This window comes from Pholcus phalangioides, unplaced genomic scaffold (assembly GCF_987345545.1).
Source record: "Pholcus phalangioides strain wild (caught in Gottingen) unplaced genomic scaffold, Ppha-v1.0 ptg000007l_1, whole genome shotgun sequence".
Lineage (NCBI taxonomy): Eukaryota > Metazoa > Arthropoda > Arachnida > Araneae > Pholcidae > Pholcus > Pholcus phalangioides.
The window spans coordinates 55,615,902-55,639,730 of record NW_028301600.1 but is presented as its reverse complement, the minus strand read 5'-3'; the positions used below and the strand labels follow the sequence as shown (position 1 = coordinate 55,639,730).

The 23,829-nt window shown below is 33.1% G+C and overlaps 1 protein-coding gene across 1 annotated transcript in view; it reads left to right on the top strand.

Moving 5' to 3' along the window:
- Nucleotides 1-23,829, top strand: part of htt (huntingtin) — a 441,906-nt gene that overhangs the window by 216,685 nt on the left and 201,392 nt on the right. Inside the window, exons 30-31 of the mRNA XM_089233919.1 lie at nucleotides 8,009-8,241; nucleotides 21,122-21,258. Coding sequence (XP_089090045.1) covers nucleotides 8,009-8,241; nucleotides 21,122-21,258 — 370 coding nt within the window. The remainder of the gene's footprint in view (nucleotides 1-8,008; nucleotides 8,242-21,121; nucleotides 21,259-23,829) is intronic.

The window sequence follows — 23,829 nt, the reverse complement described above, 5'->3', positions numbered from 1 at the left end:
TTGTGGCGAGCTATAAAAATATTGATTTTTGCACCTATTTATGCTTTGAAGTGGTTCTTTTATATGGTGAAAATATCTGCCAAACTTTTTGGGAAGCCGCCGATGAACCATGGGAGGCTGATGGGAGGAACTCAAGGGAGGCAGCTGACAAAAGAGAACCATTGGAATATGGTAAAAAGCTTGCTATCTAGACCAACACCTAGGCATGATGTTGGAGCAACTAACAAGCATCTAATATTGGACTTCGACAAACAGGAAAATTAATATGTGAAATCTGTCTTTCGGAAAGGCCATTGGTTGGTCTAGTGCAGTGTTTCTCAATTGCCGGACCTCTGCATCCACCAAACTGAGCCTTGAGTGGTTTATTATTTCATTTTTACCCATTTATTCCCCATTACTCTTGTGTATGCTCAAGCCTTCCAATCAAGAAAAAGAAATTAACCCTGCCGCAGGATTCCAAAGGTTGAGAACCGCTGGTCTGGTAGCCCCAAATCCTGCAGTAGGGACCCCTAAGCTGAGATCTTTGGTGAGCTCAGGCCAAACATTTTTCACAGACCCCCATATAGGGAATTTATAGTGAGGAAAAAAAATAAGAATCATCTCAGTTAGGGTCCCCGGGCTGGAACCCTATCAGCCCATACTGTTCTTCCCTCCTAATTGGAAAATCTGCCGAACTATGTTTGTACCCTTACATGATGGTTTTGGCTCTCATATATAAGATCCTTTCTTTTAATTTTTTTTATTTTACCTGCACGCGGTAATGCAATGAGTAAAGTAATGGGCTCATTCGGGCACACTCTAATTAGACAGCATTTTTTTCTGATGCACATCCCGGTCTGGCAATATGCATCAATTTCTGACGGCACACTACAGATTTTGACAGTCATGCCGATCGCTGAACCGACTGAATGAACTGCTTAATCAATTACACCTTGCTTCATTCAAGGAAGTTCAGGTCATTTGCTCTGTTATAGCTCACAATTGCTATGCATTGCAGCACAATTTGGCTGTTGTGCACATGTCTTAATATTGATCAATAATGTGTGCAGTAGTTTGCATTCGCAGGATGGGTTTTCAATGAGTGTGGGTGCTCCCACAAAGCTTGCTTTGGAACGTTTTGTGATAGGTGGCAAAGACACTCTGATACGACAAAAACATTGAGGGGTGGGGGTCTAGGGTTGCCAGTTGTCCATATATACAACCCGCAAGGGCGTCTGCAGGAATGGATTGCATTGAATATTCATGATCTACTGAGGGCTTAGTTTATCTCGCCAAGTTAATTGAAGCCATTGGTGAGGATACAGGGGGGGAGGACAGTAAAGACGATTGCCACTTTCCCGCCATTAAAAAATAATTGGCTTAGGCAGATGGTGGACATTAGTCCCCCTACCTTGTTAGGGAAACAACCTGTATCTATTAATGCTTTTGCTGGGGGAGGCTTATGTGGCTTGAGCCCTTAAGGTCCAGGTTGTATTTAAATCAACTTTAAATTTAAAAGTTTTTAAATTAAAAAAAAAATTCAGTTATTTTTTGTAAATTCATTTGCATTTCCTCTTTCATTAAGACTCTATTTTATTAACTTAAACCCTTCTAGGTGGTCGCTGCTCACAGTTTGTTAACCACTGAGATAGGTAAAAAGTCCAGCATGATTGATTTTGTCAAATACAGTTCTCCCACTTGTCCTACTTATTGGTAAAATGTCTCACTTTTGTCCTACTTTTCCAATGAAATCCTATCAGTGCGATTTGTATAATTGATTTTAATTGGGGGGAATCATGGACATAATGGCAAATAATACAAATGTAGTAGATATCAATTAATGATTCTGCCAAAGCAGAAATTGTATTGTTTTTAAGGTTATTTGGGGGTGGAATGTATGTGGACCATTTGGTGGTTTAGTAATTTTTCATTTGCTTAGTTTGAGGGTTCTACAAGTAGAGTAGTTGTTAAAACTTCTGCCTGGTTGAAATTTTTTTTTTTTTTTTTGTATTTATTACTTTATGGTCATGGACAGTAACTAACATTCATCGTTCAAAATTATTGTGCACATTTTGTGTATAGGTGAAACAACAGTTTGCATTACAAAGCAGTTGGGCAAATAGACCTGTTCTAGGTTTTATGACTTTGATGATACCCAATAGCATTCAATCATCTTCTGTATTTTTAGGGCATGTGCAGAGGCTCTCAAGGAAACAGCTAGAAATGAAAGCGCTTCATTTGTCAAAATAATTACATTGACATTGAACACTAAAATTTAAACAAATCCCTTTTAAAAGGGATGCACAATGAAGTAAAATCATCTGGTCCATTTTGACTTATTTACACCAGACCTTCTGTAATTCACACATTTTGCTTTTGGAAGTGGTATTGAAGAAGCATCATTCCTAAAAAACTGATGGCAAATTTTGAAGATATGCATGTATTGTCGAAGCAAGTTGACAGACTGGACTGTGGAAGACTCCCAAAAAATAATGTAGTATATATTGTGAGGAGAGCAGAAAAGAATTATTGGTGGTTGCTAAGACCCTATTTTAGCCAAAATTGTTTTTGTAACCAAGTCATTTCTGTCATTTTGCTTTGGCTTGAGTCAATCTTATAGGGTACTGAAATAGTGCTATGAATAAAAATAATAATTTTAAAATTTTTCAAAATTAATGCTATGATTATATTGTCTTACAGGGGTACCTTCCCCCGCCCCCATCCTACTTTTTCTAATTTTTTGAGTGGGAGCCCTTCGAATGAGAAAAGTCACCAAAAAGTCACAGAATTTTGCTTTTGTATTTGTTAGACACCCTGGTTAAAGTAATAATATGCCTCTTTAAGCACTTTTTAGTCTTATCGAGTCGCTTGAGCTACATTTTCCATTGAGAGAAAAGTACCATATTTTCCTTATTTTCACTTTAACAGATAATCCACGGATTATCTGTTAAAAATGTGGTTAAATGCAGATTATCTACCGCTGCTGAAAATCAACAGAAAAATGGTTTTATCAACCTGATGAGTCTGAATTTGAAGGTTTTTGATTGGATTGAATTGTAAATTTTGGTGTCAAAATAATGATATTGCTTTGTAAATAAATTTCATAAATTTTTGTGTATCAATGGATTGATTATTAAAGCAGAAGGTAAGTTTTTATTTATTTTTACAAAACCTGTGGATAATATGTTTCCATGGATTATACATGTTTTTCTTTCTTCAAATTTCATATGGGGGATTATGCACCACCGGAGATTATACGCAGGAAAATATGGTAATGAAGCAATGTATAAGAATGTGTAACAACACAAAATTTAATTTTAAACCATAATCTTTAATATATACATACTGTTACTAATTATCGATAGAAAAAAAATGTCTTCATTTATTCTTTAAACATTTTTTGTGGGCACTGTTTGAATCTGAAAAAGCTGAAATTTATTTTGTTTCCTCTTAAGATTTTAAACAAATTTTCCAATTCCATATTCTTCACACAACATTTGTACTGGTTTTTTACATTCTAGCTTTTCCTACAGCTCAATTTTCTCATATATACATTTGAAGTGTTGTTTCCATTTGCAGCTTGTACTTGTCACATCACTTGATTTTTTTGGCATGTTATAAATTCACAGAAAATAATAGAGCGTTGAACAAGGTCTAAAATGTTAAAGTTAACTGTACAGTGTGGATAAATGAAGTAAAGAAAGAACTTTTGATCAAAAGTTTACTTTCTGACAATCACATTCATTGAGACATGAAGTGCCATCATTGTTTCAAAGGAAAAAAGTAGTTAAAAAAGAAAGAAAATAGCTGATTTATAATAGAAATTTCCAAAACAGAATTTCAGTAAAAAAAACCCATCAAAGTACCCAGTTTAAAAAAAAAATTCTTGGCAAAAAATATCCAGATTATGAGTTTGTTCAGATTAGTGAGTTTCTACTGTATATCACAGATAATTTTCTTATCTGTTGTTTAAAATATTTTGCCTTTATTAATTTCTCTTGAAAAATTACCACCATAGTTGTTTGCCTATAAACTGCAGATTAAACATTAAAAAAATCTGAATATCTTATTGTGAAATATAGGTGCTCTGATACTATCAGCAGCATTTTTTTTCTGAATGAGATTGGAATCGGATAAAAATAGCAAATGCCACCATTGTTTCCACTTTCTCAGAAGCCTTGAATACTTCTGTTGACAGCAACAATGTAACCAGGGAAAAATTAAAGTGGTGAAAAAAAGAAAAAAAATGGGCTATATACAGTCAATTTGCGATTAGTCTAACTTTGGTGACTCGAATGTCTGTTTAAGTTGAAGTTTTCTTTTAGCCCCTAAAATTTTCTGTATTCTAGTATTAAAATTTTCCCTTCAAGTTTTCTTCTTCAAAATCAAAGTTTTCGGGAATGAGAGAAATTTAAAAATAACATTTAGTAATGTATTTAGCAATAAAATTTAGCATTTAGCAATAAAATTTAGCATTTAGCAATAAAATTTAGCATTTAGCAATAAAATTTAGCATTTAGCAATAGAATTCAGCATTTAGACAAACAATAGACTCTCTCGATAATGGATACCCATGGGACCAGAACTTTTGTCCGCTGACAGGGAATGTCTGCTATTGGGGAGGTATGATATACGGTAGAATCTCGTTTATACAACTTTCACATTTATACGGTGCTTGTCTTAGGTCACAATTAGTTCCTATATATGACATGAACTGTCATATATAGGAACTATATATGTTACTGTGTGTAAAAATGGTACACCTGATGGTTATGCATAATCATCAATTGTCTTGTTAAAGAAAGTTTCATTAAATTTCACTGCATTCATCACTTTTACTGGTGATTATATGCATAATTTCCAAATAAAGTGATAAATATGGAAAAAATTATAATTCTTCTCTTCATTAAACTGATTAATCATTTTTTCCTGTACATGATACATGCACTACACATATTTTGCAATAAAAATTAAATTAAATTAAGTGTGAAGAAGAAATGTTTATAACAACATTATCAGTTATGTTGGCTTTCTTCACACATATCAACATGTGCAAACAAAACCAACTTTACCATTCAGAATCTGCATCCTTGGACCATAGTTATGTTCAGTTAATGAAGTAATTAATTGACGGATTATCATATTTACAAATATCAGCTTTTGATTACACATAATCACCGTTGAATATGATAAATCTGTGAACAAAACTTCACAAATTAGAGTATGGAAAAAAAAATCAGTTTACCTAATTTTACTGTCCTCTATCGAAAGTATCTGCTGACAGGGAGTAAAACCCATTAAAGCCCTATTCTAATGACCAGGGATCAGAAAGGTGTCCGTTAACTGAGGTTCCTCTGTAGAATTTAGCATGTAGCAATATAATTCAGCATTTACCAATATAATTTAGCAGATTCATTTAGCCGATTCATTTGTCTGCTTGCAAAAATGTGAATGACTTTCTCAGGAAAGAAGTACAATCAAATGTCACTGCATTTTTTAACAGAAATTAATCTTGTATACACTTTATTCATAATTCATTTCATTTATACCAATATCATGTATACGCCCATTTCCATAATGCATTATGTAGTTTATTTCTAAATATCCTAATTCAATATGCAACCTGATAACCTAGGATTCTCATTAATTTGTTTACTTTAGATCTTAACTGGTGTTATAGCTCGGGCCAGTCAAGTTCGATAAGTCTAGCAGTCAGGGGGTGATGTCTCCCGACTGTTGGACAAAAAAAGGACCAGAGGTCAGGCTGCTGATGTCCTTTGTAAATTTCGTTTACACTTGTGTGGGGGATCCTGGGATTCATTGTGTTACCTTCCTTTCCTTGTGATAGGATTCCGCGGATCGCTGGTGCGAACCCTGCAATGAGTTGTCCTCCACCTCAGTGAAAGGATTATTCCTTACTATGTTTTTAGTTTAAAATATCGGGAAATGTGTTTATAAGCGCAATATTTACCTTCATGCTAAGCATAGGCCATGAACCACTTTACCGTGAATAATGTCATGAAAATACTTAATCTGCAATAGGCCTAATGTTGATCCTGACTAGATCTTCAATGTTTACAATTGTATTGTTGCCAGATTCCAAATACCATAATTAATCGGTGTTGTAAATTGTAAGCATATGTAAATTAGTTTTTCTGTCTGAAGTATTATGCTAATTTTAATACCGAACGAATCTCATGCGGATTGGTTATAGTGAATTTGCATGACTGGGAATTTCCCTTTATAATCGGTGTACGTGTTATGAACACTCACTTGTTTGCTTTCGTATCCAGATTGATATTATCTAAGACTAGTTCGCCTGGGTGCTTGGCCACTTCCTGAATTGTCCAGTCCTACCTTGGTGGCTGCCCCTTAAAATGAATCAAAGGTAAAAGTTTCCTCCCGGTAGTTCTCGTTGGTATTTCTGTTGAGATCCTGCGAACCTCGATGACTACATAAAGTGTTGGAATACCTCTGATTTCTTTGACAGAACATAAGAAAGTGTGGTTCCCCGTGGATTCTAAATAAAAGAAAATAGCATGGATTCATGGATAGGAAAGACACTGGCATTGACTTTATGGTTGGAGAGACATCTCCTGTGCAATTGATTCTTAGTGATGTTCTAGTTGGACAGATCCGGTGAGACAGTTCAAATTTTAATGTGATATTTTTAACATTGCAATATATTTAACTTTTAAAAACTCTTAAAATTCTAAAATTTGCATTGTGTTATTGGAAGAATCTAAAATTTTTAAACTGTAATTTAATCTTTGTCAGAGCAATGTGCAGTGTCGCTCAATAAGAACCCAATTTGATTGAAAACTTAATTTTATTCCATATCAGGCTTAGCATGGAAAATAACATAGTGACAAGACATAACAAACATATATTGAACTATACTGCATAACAACTATAACTGAAAATGAACACTGATCGAGAACAAACATCATCTTTTAGGGCATCTTAGACAGGGAAATTCTTTCCCTTCATGGAAGTCGACCGGTTGCTGACGAGCATAATCCGTCATTTGCGTAAGGTATGAAAAAATTTTTTCCCCAACAATCAGCCCCCTTATGCCATATGCTTTCATACAAAAGTTCATATAATAATTTCATATTACTCAGAACAATAGGTTTTGTAAAATAATCTGCAAGATTATATTTGCTATTGATATATTTCAGTTTAAAAAGTTTCTTTTCCATAAGGTTTTTTAGAAAATGATACTTCACATCAATATGTTTTAAGCTGTTCTCAACGGGTGAGAATGAAAAATCAATGGCGAACTGGTTGTCACAATATACAATATAATTATCAAAATCAATTTCTAATTGTTTGCATTCAAATAAAATATTTCGCATCCAAATAAGTTCTTTAACACATTCGGTTAATGATATATATTTGGCCTCCGCAGTTGATAAACTAACACATTTAGGTTACGAACACATTAGGTTTTGGAATTAGGTTAGAGATTTCTCAAAGAGTACTTCCAGAAAATTGTACATGAATCACAGCCTCAAGTCAATATTTAAAAATTTTATATTTAATAACTTTTTGTGCGCCTCTTGTAAAAAGATAACTTGATTTGTTAACTTTAGGGTAGCTAGATTTGTTCCAGTTGATTATACAGAAAAGGAAAATTATTGTGAATGTAATTATTTAACTGATTTGCATGCGTTTGGTGTATTAGAAGATGAAGGAATTTTTTTTTAGTCACAAAAATGTTTGAAGTTGAAGCTTTTTCTTTGATGTTTTTATTTTGTTTTTGAGTATGATGGTTGATGGCGAAAAATTAGATTTCGTGAATATTTATACCTATTGAAATGTAAAAATGAAATGTACTTTTGTTACTCATATTAATGTCTTATTGAACATTAAAAAATATTCCATTAAAAGTAGTTACTATGGATGAAGTAATGCCAATTTTAAAATTTTTTTTCATTGGCCTGTATCATCTTTTTGGGGGAGGGAATGTTGTGAAGGTACTACTTTCTTAATTACATTTTCTGATATTTATTTTATTTTATTTTAGAATGTCTACCCTAATTTGCACAGATGGATTGCCATGGTTCTAGCTCTTCTGAAGGTTATTATTAATCATACAAAGGAGGAAGTTATGTTGGCCCGAATGAATGATATGTGTATTTCACTGGATGCATTAAAAGTGGGAAATCATTCATTTGATTCATCTGTGGCATTTAATTCAAGCAGTACAGACAATTCACCTGATCATCCTCTATATTCCACAAGTCTCACCTTTGCACGGTAATGTTACAATTCATATTTATCATACACAGGGTGGCACATATCATATCTACCAGTTTGCATTGGCTATCCTTTTTCAATGTGTATTCACATGCTCAATATAAGCCTATCTATATCCAATGAAAGATTAAAAATCGGCAAGTAGTAAACCATGAACCATAGACTTGTGCAAAGGCCAATTTCTTTAAATTGTGTGCCTTTCGCATGAGAAATTTGTTCTATGTTCTCTGCTATGGACATGCTATGTCCTCTGAGATTACCTAAAAGAGTAAGTTGTTGCACATAGTTTTAGAAGATTTTCTAATTGAACAGAGATCATGAGTATATTTCTATTTTACAGCCATGTTAAATAACTGCAACCATTCACTGCCTTTCAGTTTCAATTTGTATTTTAATATAATGTTTTGTTGTATGTTTGATAAGTAGGTAGATACAATGATAGGCCACCCTGTATTTTTCCTAGGGCTGGAAATTGATTAAAAATTATTACTGATTATTTGAAAAGTTGTAATCAATTAACCCTTCAGCCGTGGGTGGTTTTAAAGGGCATTTTTATCCGCTATGTGTATAGAGTGTGATGCTAGCATAACCGCAAAATTGTATAGAATATGTGAAACACATTATTCTGGTTTCCAGTGGCTAGAGCATTAATCAATGGACCTAATTTTAATCAGGTATTTTCAAATGTCAATTATTTATTTATGAAAGACGTAGTATTAATAGCTATATACATTCAATTCTCAATAAATCAAATTACGATAACTTGAATATCTGTTTAAGTCAAAGTGTGTGTGTTTTCTCTCTGCTCCAGAGAACCTTCAGTATTATTTTAGTGTTAAAATTTTTCCTCAAGACTGAGTCTTCCTTCAAGTCGAAGTTTTTTGGATATGAGATGAGTTTTTTAAAAATTATATTTTTTCCCTGATTGAGCAATTAAGTGTGGCATACAGAAGTATAAGAACTTCTTTCTCTCTCTTCTGCTTCTTTTCCATTTTTTGATAAACAATGACCAATGAAAATGAACTTGGTCATTTGTGCTTTCAAGTCTTTCATTGTATGTCTGGTTGCTTTAAAATTGCTATTTCGCTTTTGCCCAGTTGTGAGTTGATTCAGTGACAAAACGTTAGTACAAATTTTGATTTGTGTAGATTTTTCAAATTTTTTAAGCTGAAGTTGAAAGCTTTAGATTTGAAAGAAAAAATAACAAATCTGTGATGAAATGGGAAGGAATTTAAATCTTAAGAAAAAAATTTGAAGTTGATAAGTAAGGCATGCTCCCAAAAACCATATCAACAATCTTAAAAAAACATTATTTGCACGTACAAGGTTTTCTTCAAGCGTGAATGAAACGAGAGGCAATCAGATATTACTGAGTTTTTTTATAGAGAATAATCATGCTTTTCTCTGTGTTTGTAAGTTTAATTCATACAAATATTTTGTATTTATCTATATTCATAATACATATATCCATTTGTTTTGTTTTTTAATATTCTCATCCAATATTCTTTCGTCAAAATTATTCATCTTGGCTAGTTTGTTAATTTCCAGTAGTTTGACATCTTTTACTAATGCAATGTTCATAAATGGCACTGTTATAATAAAAAATCCTCTTTTCCCGTAAGTCAAACTAACAATAACCTGATGTTTTTCTATAGGCCACTGCACATTCAAGTTATTTAGAGTTGAATTGACTGTAGTATATTAATTAATGTTGAAAAAAAATTTATTCATTTTGAGCATCTATTATCTCCAAATGTAAGAAAATTATGGAATGAAATAAATGATGGTATAAGAAGTTAATTCTTCATATTTTGCATAATTACACCATGAAAATATTTCAGATGACGAAATTGCTAAGTATGGAGTACAAATTAAGGATTATTTGAATATAAATTGAAATAAAGTTTCAAAATATTACACATTTTTAAATAATATAAAGATGGTAGTAAATCTAGTTTTAAAAAAAAGAAATTGCACCAACTTGTTTTTGTAGTAGTGATTGTAAATTATATACATATACTTGGACAAACATGTAAAAAAAAGTGAGATTTTAAATTAATACAATCCAAAAATAGAACAAAATTCTAGGTAGATAATTAAGTGTAACTTATATACCTGTGGAAGTACCTATTTTTAAATGGTGATCTTGTAATGCCCCGATTGTATTTTCGAATTCCCACAACATCCGAGTTTAGCAGACAACAAAATGAAAGCAGAAACAGTATTTCCATCACAGATAATTTATTAACAAATAAATATTTAACAGTTAAATATTTGTACAACATTTTCCCTTAACAATTTTTGGTTAAATTTAAGTTCTCTAACAAACGTTTTTCTGAATGAAATTACTTTATTACTCTAAGGTTGATCACAGAAATAGACTGAACAAAATTTGTGATAGACAAAAGGATGGTGTAACATTTTAGTGCATTCCCGGTATTTTTGTTAATCCAAATATTTGCAGATAACAAAATGCAAATTTTTCACAAAAGATTTATTCACAATAAATTAAATTTTTACATTCAATTTTTTATTTAAGTTAATTCTCACAAAAAATCACTTTATGTCCAAGTTTAAATTTACTATGAATATTGACAAATGTTTGCTGTTAGTCCATTGATCATTCATTGATCATGATCTGTATGTAGACATCTTCAGTTTCTCAAAATTTGTTGAAATATATATATGAGACCTTATTTCACCTCATGCACAGCGGCAGTTAGAAGACCATCATTTATGCATGGCAAGAAAAAATCCAACATTGACTTTATCACATTTGATTAAATGAGCGGTCTAGAAAAAGACTCCACCGATCTCCAACGTTGAGCAAGTCTATGAACCCGCAATGAGAGACAAGTCCTCGGACACCAGGTGTTTCATTTGGTAGAGGATATCAGCACATATGGCAGGAATTCAATTAGTCCAATGACTGCATTAGATAGACGAGTGCGAATCAGACATCTAAAGAATACACTGATGAGATGACTAGAACATATTAGAGAATTAAAATCTTCCAAACCTGCTGGTAATCAGTTAGTGCTCAGGCACTAAATATTAAGACTAGATCATATTAGTTCAAGCGATTAGCTTCAATAAGTAGTAGCGAGAATCATTAACGAGCCGTATATAAGCAGGCAACCATGGCAACCAGAGCTTTTTTTCATAGGAATAGCCGACTTAAAATCGGAAAACTTTAGAAAATGGTATTTTTAGCCGATTACCACTGCTCGATCACAGGTGCCAAACCCATATTTTCACCAAAGGCACAAGCCCCCCCCCCCCATAAAAACACCCTCCTAAGAAGATCAAAAGTTAAAATTATTTTTGTAGAAAATTAGAGTATTGGAAAAAAATACATTTTCTTACACTACCTGTTAATTTAAAATTCTTTTTTGAATGTTAGTAACAGATTGTCCACTCTGGGAAACACTGCTCTAGAACAATTGATAAGCCTCTTTCAAGGGAAATGCAAGATGATGAGCTTGACCTTTGGATTTCACAATGACTTCCCAAATTGTGACAATATCTTCACATTATGGAGGCATGCAACTACATCATTGCTTCCACAAAACTGAGTGATCAATGCATTTTATTGACAGTTTCTCTGTTTAAAGATGAATTAAAATTTTTTTTTTATTCATATTTTCTTCCCAATGTTCAACCTCACAAAATTTGCCAGGAAGCTGATTTATTAAAATTTTTTTATGGTGTGGTGAACATGGCAAATTCCTTTTAGCTTTATAAAATTATTAGGACAACTCTATGATTCTGAAGATTGTGTTTCGATTGAACTTTCTTCATTCTTTCTGAGTAGTCAAAGCTTTCTTATTCTTGTCTTCTTTTTTCTGATGTCAATTTCTTTTGCAGTACCACTGTAGTTTTTTTTAATTTTTTCTCTTCATTAAGTTTGTACTTTTGCTTTGAAGTATGGTGTTTTTCTTTGTAAGTGTCATAGCTTCCTAATTTTTTAATTTCTCTCCTTGTTCTTTGTCTTTCTGCAGCTGAAGCTGCAGGGGGGGGGGGGCATCTAGTTTATCAATGCAAAAAAAGGGCTCAATTTGAAACTAAATGGTTGGACTTAAAAAAGTAAACTAAGTAACGTCAATCACAAAACGTGACTCGTGTTACAAAATTTAAAATTCTGTATTTCTCAAAGTAAAACTTGAATTCAAAAAAATTTCATTTGTGATTGGAATTGATGCTATATTAAAAAAAAATTTAAAAAGATTTTTTTTTTTTTCTGGCATGAATTTAAAAAAAAATTATTATTTTTTTAAACATGTTTTTCTAACTCGTGTTACAAAATTTTTTAAGTGATATTTAAACTCCTACAACATAATTATAGTCGAGTTTTGAACTGAATATTTTTATTTGTTCTATTGACCTTATAGATGTAAGTTTGCTTATTTATTTTTGAAAACAAAATATTATAAGTAAAAACTTGTCTCGAAATAGTTAACTTTTCTGGCAAAAATTTCTTACAAATACAAGTACAACGCCACAACAGACAAAATGCCCAATGAGGTGGCATAAGCTCTCAAAAGAAATTACCATAAAAAATAAAATAAATGTGTACAGATGTTACTGAATTCGAATTCAGAAATTTTGAACTATGTAGAAAATAATTAGATGAAGACCTCACCGGAATTTTGAAAAAAAATTGCACTTGTGATTCCATTTCTGTGGATCTGCCCATTTATACAACAGTAAATAATCTTAATCTTGGACCAAATCGCCCACAGGGACACTGTCTCAGAGCGGAAAATATATGTTGCAAAAAAAACCCCAATTTGCATAATTGGGATACCACAAAAAGTGTAATGGAAATAACGTAAGTGAAATGGGAGTAACGTAGGCTAAATTGAAACATGAGAAATGACATAAGCTTTCCTTTCCCTCAAAAACCAGTTCTGCAGACACAAAATTGGGCTAGGTTGCTGCTGGTGGTGGTGAGGAGGAAGAACATGTGTATGGTGCTCGAGTTGTATGGTTTGATGGGGAAAGAAATTTTGGCTGGTATTGAAGGTTCTATTTATCGTCCCGTTTACTATATGCTGTATCCACAATAAAAAATTAATGAACGAAACTAAAATTAATGAAAATTTTAAAGTAATTTAAATAACTTTAGAACTAATGAGAATTTTTTTACTGATTGACAGTAATCATATCTGAGTTGTAAATTCTTTCATCCGATTTGAATTAGGGATTAGGGGCCGTTCAAGTATTACGTAAGCTCTCTTCCCCGCCCCTTGTCAGTAAAAGTCAGCAAAACTCTGACCCCTTTTTCCCCCCCCCCCCTGTTGTCTTAACGCATATTGGTGGGATCAGAGAAGTACACGGGGGGGGGGCATAGGAGGCTCGTGCCCCTCCCTCGATCAAAAATTTATTTTTTAATGCAAAAAAATATTTTTTTTGAAATTTCAGAAGAGAATACCTTTATATGCTATTATAATCATTTTCTGTTAATTTCAATGTTATTTTAAGGCTAGGAACTCAAAATTTATCTTTAATAAATCCATTGCGACCCACCCTCTAAGCCATATAATGATAAATCGCATAAAGGCTCTTGGCCCACAGATCAAATATGGCCCTGGGGGTTATCTGATGCGGCCTGCCTTAATCAAAACCTAATTTTGTAAAAATGAACTAAGCGGCACATTTACAGATCACTTAAGTGTCCCGTGGTACAATTCCAGAGCATTTAAGTGGCCCATGGCACATTTTCAGATCACTTAAGCGATCTGTGACACATCTAGAGATCCCTTGAGTGACATGTAATTTTAGAGCACTTAAGTGGCCCCCATTGCAGTTCTACATCACTCAAGTTACCCGCGGCACATTCTCAGATTATTCAAGTGATTTGAGGCATATAATTATGGATCACTTCAGTGATGCATGGCTCAGTTCCAGAGCACTTGAGCGGCCCATACATTTCGAGATCACTTAAGCCCGTACACATTTCCAGATCACTTGGATCCGTGAAGCCTTTAGAGATCACTAATGTGACTGTGTGGGGCACTTATCAATAGGGAGGGAATGTTACTTAAAGTACTCACAAACTATCGAAAGGTTTTTCTCGTTTTTGGTGCACAGAGTAAGATACCATTAAGAATATTTAATACTTTTATAAAGGGTGGGTGCTGGCATAAGCATTATCCAAACCCCCCTCCTCCCTTGTCATCAAAATTCAGCAAATCGGAAACCCTTCCCCCCCCCCCCCCATCGATGATGATGTAATACTTGAACAGCCCCTTACTGTATATTCTGAAGTCTAAAAATTGATGAATAAATTAATTTAATAAAATAAAAAATTAATGAAAGAAGCTTCAGAATTAATGACAATGTGAATTTATGCTAGACATAATTTTGGAAATATTGAAAACTTTCAATAATTTCAAAGGTCTTCATATTTGATCAAATTGGCGATGTCAAAATAATGTTTTGACTTGCATCATTCCACAACTCAAAAACCCAGAGCCAACTGATTTCCAGTGGAGGGGGGAAAGGGGAATCAAAGTTGTACTCTGTGACAAATGAATTTGAGATTCCGATGCTCTTTAAACGCATGTTCACGTGATATTTAAAATGTTTGAAATAAAAAGTTTGTGTATCTCATTTCAGCTAGCACAAATCAAATTTGTCATTCATTCTGGTCACAAATCAATAGTTTATTATTATGTTACAGTACATTATTTGAAATCCATCAATATCTTGCTTTTCATTTACCCATGTTGCAATTTTCTTGACGAATATGTTTCTTCTGTGAGGGCACCAACATTCCCTATGTTTAATAGTGGGAAGGAGATCAGCTGCAATGGTAGGTGCCTTGAATGTACTGATCGGACTTGTCATGCTCCATCTTAAAGTTGCAAAACCAGTTATTTTCAAAGCGACGTAACTATCAAAGAAAGACGCATAGATGATTCCCTATTCCATCTTTTTTTAATATAACAACCTTATTTATATAACTTTTGTGCTATAACAACCATTAGCAATAATGACATCACAATTTACACAAACATAGTGAATAAGTCAGCTTGAGGTTTCCAGGGGCTGTAGCTGGTGGCAATATAATGAAATTGCATGTTGTAACAGGGAAGCTGTTGACAAGGACATATAGTAGTACTTTTTATTCACAAGACAAGTGAGGTTTAAGTTTTATTGAGAGACGAAGACGTTCTCGAGAGTTTGATTTGAACCTTCAGGGTGAATGATTGTTGGTTTCGCATGCTAATGTAGAGATTCTCTGTATTGAAGTAGAATAAAATGTAACATGGCCAACCAGTTAATGATGGGAAATCCCGCGGATTGCCTGCAGGGGTTCAGCGCGGGATCATCATCAAACTCAAAAAATAAATATTAATGTGCAATATCAAATTTTGATAAATGTTTTGCAATGTAATTATGCAGGAATAATGTGCAGTGTTTTTACCTTCATGCCGTTTGTGGGCCGTGGACCACTTTTCTGTGAATAATTTCGTGAGGATTTCAATGTGCAATAGGCCTATTATTGCGGACCCTGACGAGGTCTTCAATGTTTACCTTTTCTATGTTGCCAACTTCCATATGTCAAAAGCTGAAAATAGTGTTTTATTTCGTATGATATGTAAAGGAGTTGTACTGTTCAGTATGTTAAGTTTTTACAGGCTATTGATTCTGCTGTCTGATTGGTTCTTAGAATGGAGGTTTTTCCTTAAAAGCCGCTGCTGTGAAGAAAAGGCAGATCTAAAAATAGACACTAAGTTCAGCACTTAACAAGTCTACAGTCTAACTAGGTTGAACGCAACGACCTAGGGGCTCTTGTTCCTAACAGCTATGGGAGGAGAGAGATGGACTGTTAGCCTTCTCTTTGGGACATCGACTCTTTACCGAAACCTGGTCTTGGACATCGACTCTTGACCGAAATCCCTTAAATTAAGCTTAAGCTGAGTGTTTCATGGGTGCATAACACTTCCAAAACATCTGGATCTCAATGAATTCTGTCCCAATCCGTGACGGTAAATTCACGCTTAGACTTGCGTTATTTCCCAACTTTGAAATAGCGAGATGTCTGAGCAGATCAAATGCCTGTTACACTAGTATTCGCTTTGATATTTTTTTAAAGATAGATGTGGGGCGAGGTGAATCTGGTTGTCAGATCACACTTAACCCCCTTAACTACTATAGGTATATATACACCTCTAAGAGTCTATGCGTTAACTGCCACAGTCATATTTATACATCTTTGCAGCACATGATTGAAAAAAGGTGGCACTGGGGAGTGCATCATGTAAGATTTCACATGTAATTAAGCAGTTAACAACCTAGAATTTTCATTTCTATCGTGCAAGATTCTCACGTATATTTTTACAGGTATCTATTGGTCTTTCTGATGGTCAGAAACATATGTGAAGAAGCTTTTAGCAGCATAAAAAATTGAAAATTTTGACACATGACGTTTTACAGGAAATAGCGACAATATCCTCTTTTTAAATAAAAGATTCTGCTAGTGAAAAGTTCTTCAGTCATTCTAAGATAGTTGTGCGAATCTCACAAATATATATCTTTGATTCTCCCAGTAAGTTAATATGAGAATGTTTTTTTTTTCATCAACCATTCCACATTTTTCTTCTGTACATAAGGGCAAAATTAGCCAAAAAAGGGCATAATCGTTCAAGCTCGACATATTCCAAGTACAGACTGTCACTTGTGTAAGCATATTTGTAGCATGTGTTATCAAAAAGAGTATTTTCTTGAACAGAAAGATTGAACATGCATGCTTGTCTAGCTTCTTGTTACATGCATATCCACCTTGACTGAATGATAGATGGAACTATGCTGTTGACATGACTGGGGAGAAGAAGCAAACATCTTAAATGCAATTGAATAAGAACATTATATATGATGATTTATTTTCAAAAAGGTCTCTTCGCGTTCTCTGAAAGTCATTCTTCCACTTTTCCGAGGCTTTGTTCATCCTGGACTGGAGTATGCTGTAAGGTTTTGGAGACCATGCCTATGCAGGGGCATAGACTTGGTTGAAGGGATGTAGAGAAGAGCCACGCGTGTCCTTATTGGCACACTGGGCTTGAGTTATGAAGGGAAACTTCATTTTTTTAATATGTTTACATTGGATGAACGCAAGTTTCAGGGAGATATGATCAAAGTGTTCAACATTTTCAACAGGATGGATAGGATGGATCATGATTTATTAATTAGCTATCAATCGACTGCTTTTACAAGGGGACACCAGTATCGATTGGAAAGGGATAATTCTAGGTTATGGTGTCGCAGGGAATTTTTCTCTAATAGGGTTGTTAATAAATGGAATAGCTTACTCCCGGAGGTAGTAAATTCTAACACAATTGACATGTTTAAAAAGAAATACGATCAGCATGTTGGGGTAAATCGAGAAACTCCATACTTAGAATAAGACGACCATAAATACATTTTATGGGCATTGTATAATATTTTATCATGTATATATATATATATATAAATACATTGTTTATAATTTTTTTGATTGCGTTTTTAATTGGGTTGCTGTACTTTAGTAATATGCCATCCATAATTGTTATGGGCATCTTTTTCTCAGCCACCTTGTTGGGTATTTTGCCTGTTGTGGCTTTGTATTTATATAAAGACAACGGGTAGATCTTTGCAAGTCAGTGAAAAAGGCATGATTAGCTAACCAGTTTAGTTGGGTTGTCGACTTCTGATTCCAAAGAACCTAATCTGTTGTGCTAAAGAAATTGAGTCGAGTCTAAAACTTCAAATAAAAATTTTTATCAAAATGATCATGTCGATTAAAACTAAACTAAAATTTTTTACCATTAAAAATTTAACCATTTCATCATGTAGAATCTTATAATTACAATTCATACATAATATTAATTGAAAATTTTATATAAGTTAGAATTTATGTGGGGTGAAACTTTCAAAATTAGTTTCAGAAGCTGCAAGTCCATCAAATTAATAAAACATTCATTTATGCATTTATGCATTTTTAATTATTGAGATTATCAAGAAATCAGTTATAATTATATTCTTATACAAACCATTTGTACTCAAAATTTGACTTTTGTTAATGATTGTAAATAAATCCATTGTCACTATTGTCCATTGACTCTATACAGTGAACCAACTACAGTCACTGCAACATGCATTGATCATTTATTTGTTCGTTATTCTCCAAAACATATGGATGTTGTATCAGGCATTTTTAAACGTGATATTACAGATCATTATGCAGTTGTGTGCAGGGTTAAGTTTACTGGTCCACATAATTTAAATCTCAAGGACACACTCATTCATTGAACTCGTTCAATAAACTATAAAGCGGTTTGTGTGTGTGTTATTTTCTCTCGAACTATAAATTTTTTTGTTCTTCTGATAATCTATAAATTCAATATAATAGTTTCCTTTATCCTATAGAATCTATTAAGCAAAATCTTAGTTCCAATAACAACCAAAGATTTAAATATTGGAAGGCTTCGGTCGATGATCAGATTTATGAATTAATTCTTCTCAAAGAAAAACTTTGGAAAAAGTGCCGTAGGCATCCTTTTGATGTAATTTATAAATGTGAATATAAATCAGTTGCTCGAAAGCTTAAATTACAAATTATTACTGCAAAAAATAAATATCTCTGCACTGAATTTAAAAAATGCAACACAAATAGAAAACAATGGTCTTTCGTAAATAATTTAACTGGTAATATTTCTAAGAATGTGTTGCCTGATAGCACTGACAATAACATTTTAGCTGAAAATTTTAATTCTGATTTCAATGATATAAGCTGTAACACCTTTATTGATGATAAGAGGTAAAATCAATCTTTAAAATCAATCATACTGTTGATTTTAAAAAATTCTTAACATATTCTTCAACTTCATTTTTCTTTTATCCACTTGAGGGCTCTGAAACACTAAGCATTGCAAATTTAATCTGTAGAAAGAATACTTTGGATTATGATGGGATTAACACTAAGATTTTAAAATCTTTCAGTTTTAAAAACGTACAATTTCTCACAAATTTTATAAATAATTCCATCACTCATAATAGCTTTCCTTGTTCATTAAAATGTGCTACTGTGATTCCCATTTTCAAATCTGGAGATAAAAATTACTTGAGTAACTATCGTTCTATTTCAATTTTACCAATTTTTTTCTAAACTGATAGAATCTGCAATGAAAATCAGACTTATTATTTTTTTAATTAACAACAATTTCTTTGCTCCTAATCAATATAGATTTTTGCGGGGACGCAGTACCGAATGTGCTGTACTAAACTTCTGCAAATTTACTTACAGAAGCATCGATAGAAATAAACAAACTGTAGCTATTTTTCTTGATATCTCTAAGGCATTTGACTCCATAAATCATGAAATTTTACTTGATAAACTGTATTATGCTGGTGTCCGGAGTGAACCACTTCTTTGGTTCAGATCTTACTTAAGAAATAGAACACAAAATGTTAAAATTGACAATTCATTTAGTCCTTACTCAAACATTGGTAGAGGAGTTACTCAGGGATCCATTTTGGGTCCATTGCTTTTAATTATTTTCATCAATGATTTTTGTACTTTAAAATTTTTCGGTAAAATTATTACATACCCCGATGACTCTGTAATTCTTTATTCATGTGACGATCAATTTACATTGATATCCCAAATTGAGCAAGATTTTCTAATTATTAATGATTTGTTTGCTCAGAACGATATGAGGTTAAACCTTGACAAAAAGAAATTTATGCACTTTTGCCTCAGGGGAAGTCCCAACTCAAATCTTGTTCTCAAATGTCATGCAACAGGTTGTTCACTTCATGCTTGTAATTGTCAATGTCTAGGAGAGGTCTTCTCATGGAAATATTTCGGTATCTACATTGATTCTAATTTGAAATGGAAATCTCATGTTGAATTCCTCATGAAAAAACTCAGATTTTTCTTGTATAAGTTTTACCATTTGCGAAAAATTGTCCATCACACTTTCTTGCACTCTGTTTATTATGCCTGGATTCCTTCATCATTACAATACAGTCTACTTACATGGGGCTGCGATTATAAGACTAACTTATTACCAATTGTAACTATTCAATTCAAATTTCTGAAGTTTTTAGGATACTCAACTTCTCAAATGATATTTCTTTATATAGTAAATGTATCCTAAACCTACGATAACTTGTCTTCTATAAAGCAGTAATTTTTCTGCACAAAAACAAAAATCTTTGCACACCCAAAATGAATGTTTCCTTGAGATTCCCTCACACAAAAAAAAATATTTTTTGCAAACATTTTTTTTACATTGCTCCTAAAATTTATAACACTTTACCTATTGAATTGCAAAATATAACACCGTTTCCTGCTTTTAAACGAGGACTTCAACCATACATTGCTAACATACCAAATAAAGAAACTTATTTCAATACTCAGACGTAAACTTATACATTTTGATGTGTTTCATTGAAGTGATTTGCTTATTTTTTTACAAATAAATTCCTGTCCACCACCTCTATTTTTTTTATACTCAGTGCATATATTTTCTTGATTTGCTGATATGTATATTTTTTGCATGCATGAATTTTTTTTTATTCTCGCGCTTTTAACATAGCAATACTAATTTCACTTTTGACTTTTAGTTTTAGCTTCATTATTTATTGTCAGTATGGGTAACCAATTTACCCCTTGTCAACTCTCATGTAACTCAGTGTATCAAAAATTGCTTCAGTCTGTAACATGTTGTGCATGTATATATTTTTTTCCCCCCTCTTCTTTGTATAAGTGAAAGTGAATAAATGTCTTTCTTTTTTTTTAAAAAAAAATTGTATTATCATCTTGCTTAAAATGCTTTTTTAATTCTTGTCTTTTTCATCATTTCACATAAGGTTTTTTTTTCTCAAACAGGTTTTTGTTCCATGTTGTTGGAGTAACTGTAGATGCAATATATAAAGATTGTTCATCATATTTTCAGTCAGAAAGTGATTTTTTGTGTCAGTTGATGTCACTTCTTCTTTTATATCTGATGCACATGTTTCAGTCTGGTAAATTTCTTCACAATTTCTTTATCTAAAAATACTATTCAGTGGAACAGTATATTCAATATCAAGATGTTAATTTTTCAGAAATGTATGTTTTATATATGAATCTTCAAACATGAGGTAAATTATTCAATATTAAAAGCTGCATGCAGCCACTCTGAGTACCATTTGCCACAAAAAAATATTTTCATTTAATAACGAAAGTTAATAAACAGATCCTTATCAATTTTAAAAATAGTTCATTTTTTTGTTCTTGTTCTTACACTGCTTGGTAATTGTTAAGGAACAGCAGAATTTTATGGCATAACTTATTGTGGACACTGTTTGAGAGAATGAAACATACCTAATCCATAACAAATAACATCTGATATCATTACTAAACAAAAATTGTACATGATGTACAGCAGAAAAAATACAATATAACAAATAAAAGAAAAGAAAGATCATGTAAAACATTGGGGAACACAGAAAATTTTACTTTTGCCATGAATTACAACAGGGAAACGAGAGCAGCAGAAAATAGAAGCAACTTATTGTTTGACTCAAGTTCTAAGTCACCTTTTCATTAGAAACCAGAAAGCTAACATGATTTCTGGTCGATGCTGGCTGTGACATGTCTACTTCCAGCTGACAGTTTTGAAAAACAGCATTCTCCATAGCAAACTCTTTTTGCCGCAAATTCTGCTACCCTCAATGTTTATGGTCAAAGAACCTTTTCTGTTGATTAAAGATGACAATTTATTTGGACCTTCCTAATTGCCAATGTCAGTACACCAATTCTTAGAGCATATTTCCTCCATTATTTTTAATTGGTACCCAATCTGAAGCATAAATGTCTCAGGGACTTGTAAACCAAGTTACAGGCCATAGGGCAAGTAAAACACAAGGATATACATTCAGTGAAAACTATATCTAATGAGATATAATTTTTCATTGTCTTCTTAAGCAATTTCCTTTCTATCATGAAATTACCCGATCCAAACCAACCAATGAAGCATAATACTTTCCATTATATATCCACAAAAGGACCTCATGTAGTGGCAAATCCTTGCAGGTTAGCTCCAGACAGATTGAAAATAGTAAAATCTGAATTTCATAATGTAATGCAACTGGCGCATTTGAAACCTTTGAGCAGTAATTATGCTTCACCACTTCATACGGTTCCAAAAAAGGGTACTTTACAAGCCTTTTTTTTTATATATATTAACTTGTCTGGATTTTGCCCCACCAGTGAAGATAAAAAATTACCACTTGTGAGGCAAAGCCCTTTTCTTTGAGGCAGCTTCAACTTCAAACCCTACCAATATGAAGGGAGTCAAAGAAAAAAAACTCACAAAAAAATTCGCCATTTGCGAGGCTGATTTTTTATGACTGGTCTTTTTTTCAAGAAGGAGAAGGAAAGTTCAACTGGAAAGTTTTCCAGGGACCGACTTCTCTGGAATAGGTCTTTTGCTCTCATAAAAAGTCAGACAAAAACAGATGGAGGATGGCCAAAGCGAAGGACATGACCATTGATTGATTTTTTTTTATGCTCATTAAAGTGAAAACGATTTGGTTATATAAACCTGGGAGTAGAAAGGATCTAAAGTTACCGGGTTGTAATCAGATGCCGGGGTTAAAACATTCTATTTTAAAGCAATATAGATAGATAAACAGTGTAGTAGCATAAAACCATTCAAATTCAGACATTGGGTGGTCTCCAGATCCAAAGAGAGGGAATGAAGAAAAGAAGAAATACAGTGGAGAGTGAGAACCGTTTATATGACTTTAGACAGACGGAATTATGGCAGTTTTTATTCTCCCATTCTAGAGAGAAGAGGAGGGGGTTTTTTTTTCAGAAATTAAAAAAAGCTGATTCTCTCCACACAGCCAGCTAGCAAGCAAGATACCACAACCAAAGGAAATTCTACTGGAAATGAAAGAACAAACTCATATATTGTACTTGTTTCTCACCATCAGACCAGTTGCAAATGCTTCAGGAATAACACTGGGAAATGAAGCACTAAGTGGGCTCTAGAATGGTTTGTTTATTGTAAGTTTTTGAGAACTGCGAAAACGCGGTGAGCCATAAACAAAATAATTTACATTTGTCGAAAGGCAACTATACTAGATTCACAGACCATACTACATGTTCCTTCTGAGTTTTTCCCATTGTGGGGTCATCAGCTTGCTGAATGTTTATGTATCCGTTTACAATTATACTAAAAACTATGGCTTTTCTGGCGATAATATGCATAAAAATATTCACTTCAGTGACATCTTTTGCTACCTACAAAAAAAATTGAAATCCTATTGACAGAAATGAAATACTTACAAAGTTTTAGGGTTCCAGTTGAAATGAAAACGCGGTGTAATTGATGTTGTGCATCTGATAAATTAAATATTTTAACAATATGTATAGGAATAAACTGCGACCGAAGCCAAACATGCATAATGAATGAGTAAATGAGTAAAAGTCGCATAAACGAGAGTCGTATTGACGAGTGTTCCACTGTGTTGTGGTTTTAGGACTGCTTCTGTGTATGCTGAACCCCACTATGTGAGTATACAATATTTGAAGAGTGATTCCGACAC